General features: G+C 49.2%; 1 protein-coding gene across 1 annotated transcript in view; it reads right to left on the bottom strand.

Annotated features, from left to right (window-relative positions):
- IQGAP3 (IQ motif containing GTPase activating protein 3) overlaps positions 1 to 6878 on the bottom strand; it is a 72401-nt gene that overhangs the window by 4098 nt on the left and 61425 nt on the right. The window contains exons 30-32 of the mRNA XM_015420274.1: positions 4784 to 4871; positions 3459 to 3671; positions 1285 to 1494 (exon numbers count right to left, since the gene is read on the bottom strand). Of these exons, the coding sequence (XP_015275760.1) occupies positions 1285 to 1494; positions 3459 to 3671; positions 4784 to 4871 (511 nt within the window). The remainder of the gene's footprint in view (positions 1 to 1284; positions 1495 to 3458; positions 3672 to 4783; positions 4872 to 6878) is intronic.

Raw genomic sequence — 6878 nt, 5'->3', positions numbered from 1 at the left:
GTCCGGTAAAGAGCTGGATCTGAAGTGGTTTGTCATTTCAGACTGCACCCGCTTTTTCCTCACCGTTTTTCGCCCACGTGGGCGATCTCCAGCTTTTTTTTTTTTTTGAACGTTCACTTTATGGCGTTATAGCGCTATAACGCTGTAACGAAATAGCAGTATATCATTATCAATGCCATCGGAATACCTGGAGTGTTTTGTTATAGTGCTATAGCGCTATAAAGCAAACATTAAAAAAAAAAAAGCCGGAGATCGCCCACACGGGCAAAAAACGGTGGGGAAAAAGTGGTGCAGTCTTAAATGGCAAACCGCTTCAGATCCAGCTCTTTACTGGAAGGGGAAAGCCATGTGTGAAATGGCAGCCCTATACCGGTTTACTCCATGATGGATCAAAAGCAGCTTCAAAACGGGTTAAAAAGGGTAATGTGAAATTCCTCATAGAGTGATTAAAATGTGGAATTTGCCGCCAAAGGATATAGTGGTGGCCACAGGCATGGACTGCTTTAAAAGGGGATTAGATTCATGGAGGACAGGTCAGTCAGTAGCTACTAGCCATGGTGATGACTGAGGGGAACCTCCACATTCAGAAGCAGTCAGCCTCTGAATCCCAGCACCAGGAGGCAACATCAGGGGAAGCCCTCGGCCTCTCTGCCCTGTTGTTGGCCCTCCAGAGGAACTGGTTGGCCAATGTGTGAGACAAGATGCTGGACTAGATGGACTGAGTCTGATCAGCGGTCCCGTTTCACTCTGCCAGTAGCTCTCCAGGGTCTCTGGCAGAGAAGGGTCCTGTTACCTGAGATCCTTTATAAGTAAAGATGCCGGGGATTGAACCTGGGACCTTCTGAGTGTAAAAGCAGATGCTCTTCAGATTGCAGATTCACAAAAAGAACCTTTCTCTGCCTGAAATTCTGAAAGGTAGACAGTACTGAGGTAGACAGACCAGTGGCCTGATGGGAAAACTTTATACATTATGGCAGAGGATGTAGAGTCCAGTGGGGAGAGCCCCTGATTTAACATACAAAAGGTCCCAGTCCTCGGTGTTTCCAGTTATAAGACCATAAGCTGCAGATCCTAGAAACACAGAAAAGCTAGAAGGTACCCCAAGGGTCATCAAGTCTAACCTCCTGTAAAATGCAGGAAATTCAAAGCTACGTCCCCCTCACAACTCTCCCGGTGACCCCTGCTCTATGCCCAGAGGAAGGCAAAGAAACCTCCAGGATCCCCTGGGCCAATCTGGCCAGGAGGAAAATCCCTTCCTGACCCCAAAGTGGTGATCGGCACTACCCTGGACATATGAGAAAGGGCCAGCAGCACTTGGCTAACGTACTTGTTTCTGGCAGCCAGGTTGTCCAGGCAGGTCCGGATGTACTGATTGTAGTAATCCACCTGCTCCTCATAGAACATCCTCTTGGAGTGGAGGCCGTGAAGGGTCTGTTGCAGCTTCGCCAGCTCTGCCTTACGGTGCTGCCGGTATTGCCGCTGGTTGCGGATATCCTAAGGGATGACGGCAGGCACAATAAATACTACTGAGCTCAGATTTCTTTGTTTGGGGTTGTGTGTGTGTTTTTTTAAGCACTGCCCACCTGTGTAGGTATTGGTGAAGTATCAGAGCACCTGTACGTCAGCCCTGGCCCGAACTGACCCTCCCCAGCCTCAATACCTGAATCCTGAGGCTCATCAAACTTTGGAAAGGGTCATACCCACACTCCACAGAGCATCCTGGGATAGCCTCACCCCTCTGTGCCTTTCCCCTTCTAATGCTGCGGCCAAAGTCCAGCACCTGGCTGCCTACAACACTGGTGAGTATTATTAATCATGATAAGCCTTTATAGAGCAAGGCTGAATGTTCAAAGCTCTTGACACACCTTATCTGGTAATAATCACAACAGCTCTCTATGGTAGCGGACGACGACCTCGCTACTGCAGCCCATACCTAGATACCTGGTGGGAGTTGCATCCTATTAATGGTGACCTCTTGTGAGGTTTTCAAGGCAAGAGACGTTCAGAAGAAGAAGAGATTTGATTTATACCCTGCCCCAATCTCCTTTCCCTTCCTCTTCCCACAACAGACGCCCTGTGAGGTAGGTGGGGCTGAGAGAGCTCTTTCGAGGACTGCTCTTGAGAGAACAGCTCTGAGAGAACTTGTGACTGACCCAAGGTCACACCAGCAGCGGCATGTGGAGGAGTGGGGAATCAAACCCAGTTCTCCAAGATTAGAGTCCACGCTCTTAACCACTACACCAAACTGGCTCCCTTGCTAAGTGGTTTGCCACTGCCTGCCTCCACACAGCTAACTTTTTTTTTTTTTGTAATCAAGTCAAGCTGACTTCTGGCAGCCCCTGGTGGGGCTTGGAGGCAGGGGACGTTCAGAAGGGGGTTGCCATTGCCTGCCTTTGCGTCACGGCCCTAGTATTCCTTAGAGGTCCCCCATCCAACTACTAGCCAGGACCGGCCCTGCTTAGCTTCTAAGATCTGATGAGATCGGGTCAGGGCCTTGAACAGCAATCCTGGACTTCCTTGGTGGTCTCCCATCCAAATGCTAACCAGAACTGACCCTGCTTAGCTTCTGAGCTGTGAGCAAATTGGGCTAGCTGGTCCATCCAGGTCAGGGTATGGATAGCTGAGGCTATTCCAATGTCGTCAGATCTCAGAAGCTAAGCAGGACTGGCCCTGGTTAGTACTTAGGTGAGAGACCACCAAGGATGTCCAGGTTCACTACGCAGAGGCAGGCAATGTGGTCATCTCTTGGCTTGAATGTGGTTTGACAGCACTTGACACACCCACACACACACACTGCAGGGCAGAGGCAGGGAAGCCCCCCCCCCGGGGGGGGGGCAGCTTGCGCCCCCATTCCTGTCCTCCCAACAAACCAGAGCAGGAGCTTTGGTTGAAAGCAGCCCAGATTTCACCCAGTAGGCTTCATTAAGGCTGTGAGGATTTGAACCTGGGTCTCCCATGTTCTAGCCCAACAACTCTAACCTCTATACCACACTGACTTCCCAGTGGTCTGGCTAAGTATAAGAGTTTCCCTAGGTTCCGTCAGCCACGTGGAACTGCAAAACCAGCTCAGTGAAGGCCGAAAAGCCATCGGCCGGGTCCCCTGCCTGAGAGCCAGTTTGGTGTAGTGGTTAAGTGAGCGGACTCTAATCTGGGAGAACCGGGTTTGATTCCCCAACTCCTCCACTTGCACCTGCTGGATGACCCTGGGCAAGCCGTAGCTCTGATAAGAGCTGTCCTTGAAAAAGAGCAGTTTCTGTCAGAGCTCTCTCAGCCCCGCCTACCTCACAGGGTGTCAGTTGTGGGGAGGGGAAGGGAAAGGAGATTGTAAGCCGCTCTGAGACACCTTTGGGTAGTGAAGGGCGGGGTATAAATCCAATCTCTTCTTCTTCTTCTCCCTCATCCTGCCATTGAGACCTCTTCTTCCGAAGAGGCTGCGGGGGATGCTCCACCCGGCATACCTTGGCCATCTCGCTGATGATCTCTTGATACTGGTTGGCGGAATCGACCACCCCCAGACTTTCGAGGCGCCGCAGATTCTTGACGACTTTCCTCTTCTTCTCCTCAATCGAGAGGAGACTGTTGCCGGCCAAGGAGCGGTTGCGCCTCAGTTTGTCTGGGGCCTGAGCGTCGCACAAGGCCCTCCTCTTCATGAGATGGTGGTGGAGGACTTCCTGGAGAGGAAGAAATGCCCCGTTTCACAAGTTATCACAGGAACGGTATTTAGAGAAAATCCGGTCAAACCGCCAAGGTCTGGCGACACGCAAACAGGCTGCGATACTGAACACAGCTGCTTTGAAAAGCCACCTGGAGCAGAGAGCTCATCAGGCATGATGGTTAAAAAACCCTAAAATCTATTTACACTTACATTAAGGGTTTTTTTTTAAACCCTAAAACACACTTGTTTCTGCACACACAACAGTTTTGGGTGCAATTACATCCGCATAATATTGTGACTTGGCGATAAAGCAACATCAGTGGATAGCCTTTCTTGCACATTACGTTTCATTTAATGAGAGTGAAAACAATTTCCAAAGACTGAAAAAGGATCAGGAGAATTCAGATGGCTTGGTACAAATGAAAAAGAATCTATATTGAGACTGCAGACAGTTTGGGCACCAGGGATATCAGAAGTCTGGACATGTAGCAGGAAAAAAAAGAAAGGGGAGGGGGAGAACTTTCTCTTATTCCAGGTAACAACCAGAATTTGGGTCAGGATGTTATGCAGAATCTTGTTTTGTGCTTGGACTTTGGGTTCAAATCCAGAAGAAACTACTTGCTGAGTTAGTGTGAGCTAGCTCACAGTTTTTTAGCCTCCGGCTCACAGTTCCGTCTGAGCTCAGGAAGGGTGGCTCCAGAGCTAACTAATTCATGCAGTAGCCAAATCGCTCACTCACGACTTTAATGCCAGTATCTCACAAAGCAGAATTTTTGCTCACAAGACACCAGTTTAGAGGGAGCATTGTTTGCAAGCTCTGAGAATGGAATCTTGAAGGTCTCTGGTTCAAATCTTGCCTTTGCCATGGACTCGCTGAACAGACTTTGGCAAGCTGCCCTTTCGCAGCTGCAAGCCTCTGCAGGATAGTAATATTGGCCTACATTAAAAGGCTGCTGCCAAGATTAATCCAGATAATGTCTGCAGAATATATAAACTATAAGTATTACTACTGGAAGAAATCATAATTTGACCTGTTTTGCAATGTCCTATATCTCTATTACCTATTAGGCTAAACCTTCCAGTTTTGGCAGTACGAGGGAGGGGGAAGTTGGTGCTGAATTTCCTCACCTGATCCTCTGATGCCTTGGTCTGTAATATCTCCATAAGGGAATCTCCAGGCTGAGATTGGATCACGTCCACCAGCATCTGTTTGGTGCTTTGAGAATAAAAGCAGATGGCAGATCAGTTTCACCCGCACCCGGAGGGGCCCAAAGTAGCCCAATCTCGTCAGATCTCAGAAGCTAAGCAGGGTTGGCCCTGGTTAATGCTTAGATGGGAGACCAGCAAGGAAGTCCAGGGTCACTAGGCAGAGGCAGGCGGTGGCAAACCACCTCTAAACGTCTCTTGCCTTGAAAACCCCACCGGGTTGCCAGAAGTCAGCTGTGACCTGACAGCACTTCCTTTTTTTTTTTTAAAAAACACACAGTTCGTTTGGTGTAGTGGTTAAGTGTTTGTGGGGAGGGGAAGGGAAAGGAGTTTGTAAGCCGCTCTGAGACACCTTTGGGTAGTGAAGGGCGGGGTATAAATCCAATCTCTTCTTCTTCTTCTTCTTTATTGAAATTTTCCAAATAAAATCCACATATACAGCTATATCCTCGCTTAAAAACAGATGAGCATACAGCCTCTCTGAGTATAAAGTAATCCAGCAATTTACTATTTGTTTTACAAAGTTAGAAGCATACAACCTCTTCCATTTTAAATACAATAAACAAAAACTAGTATATACAGTCAATTAAACGTACTCTAACCCTTCATTTTTCGTGTCCAGTTGTACAGTTTTTCCTATTTTTTCTCGTAAAGCGAATCATCTTTCCCCTGCAATGTACATGATATTTTGTCCATTTCGGCTACTTCCCATATCTTCTGTATAACTTCACTTTTTTCTGGAATTTTCCCTTCTGACAGCACTTCCCACCACCAGCTTAGTTTCACTGGAGGGGAAGCAAAGAAAGGAGGTTTTCACTTCCCTCATGTGACCATCCCAACGGCTTAGCCTGGAGAGGAGACGGCTGAGAAGTGATAAGATAACCATCTTCAAGTACTTGGTGCGTCCTACAGAGGATGGTGTGGAGTTGTTTTCTGTTGCCCCAGAAGGACCAGAACCAACGGGTTGAAATTAAATCAAAGGAGTTTTCAGCGAAACATGAGGAAGAACTTCCTGACACGGTGGGCTCTCCTCCTCCTTCGGAGGTGTTCAAGCAGAGGCTAGATGGCCGTCTGACAGCCATGCGGATTCTGTGAACTTCGGCAGATCGGGAGAGGGAGGGCAGGGAGGGTGGCACCAGTGCGTGGTTCTTTCTTAAACGCCCAGGGAAATGCTGATCGCCACTTTGGGTCCAGGAAGCAACTGTTCTCCAGGTCAATTTTGGCCCCCAGGGAACCTGGAGGTTGGTTTTTTTTGGCCCTCTTCTGGGCATAGAGCAGCAGGCCTGTAGCCAGGATTTTTTTTAATTCGGGGGGGCCTTTAAATAAGTTGGGGGAACCCTGCACACACCCCAAGAGAGCACCCCAAATAAAATAAAACACTGGAAGTCGTGGGGCCTGGGCTGGATGGGGAGTCGGGCCCCGCGATGACCCACTGTAGCGACGGACCTGTAGAGCAGGGGTCACTGGATGTGTGTGTGGAGGGGGAGGTATTTGTGAGTTTCCTGCGCTGTGCAGGGGGTTGGACTAGATGACCCTGGAGATCCCTTCCAACTCTATGATTCAATGGGTTTTTTTTTTATTGCCGTGGGTACCAGAGCATAGTAACCTGCTTGGAGCTGGGATATGTTGCTACAACTCCCCCCACCATGCAGAAAAGCTCCGATTCAACCCTCAGCCTCTTCCGTCCGTAGGATCTCAAGCAGCAGGCCTGGGAAACTCTCTGGAGGGCTGCTGACGTCAGAGTAGGCAGAGGTAGATGGGCCATGGGTCTGACTCACACAAGGCAGTTTCATGCATACCCAATATGAAGCCATACTGAGGAAAGGAGTCTTGGAGGACAGAGTATGTATTTGATGGTTAATCTAGGAGCTCTCTGTTCATAAGATGTTCACTGTAACCACCCTTTTGAACCCTGTGGAACTTTTTTCCCTCAGAGACAGAGAGGGGGAGAGAGGGAGGGAGGGAGAGGGGGGAGAGGGGGGAGAGAGGGGGGGGGAGAGAGGGAGAGAGGGGGGGA

The sequence above is a fragment of the Gekko japonicus genome, unplaced genomic scaffold (assembly GCF_001447785.1).
Source record: "Gekko japonicus isolate JY-2015 unplaced genomic scaffold, Gekko_japonicus_V1.1 scaffold306, whole genome shotgun sequence".
In the NCBI taxonomy this organism is placed as follows: domain Eukaryota; kingdom Metazoa; phylum Chordata; class Lepidosauria; order Squamata; family Gekkonidae; genus Gekko; species Gekko japonicus.
This window is presented reverse-complemented; position numbering and strand designations above follow the sequence as displayed.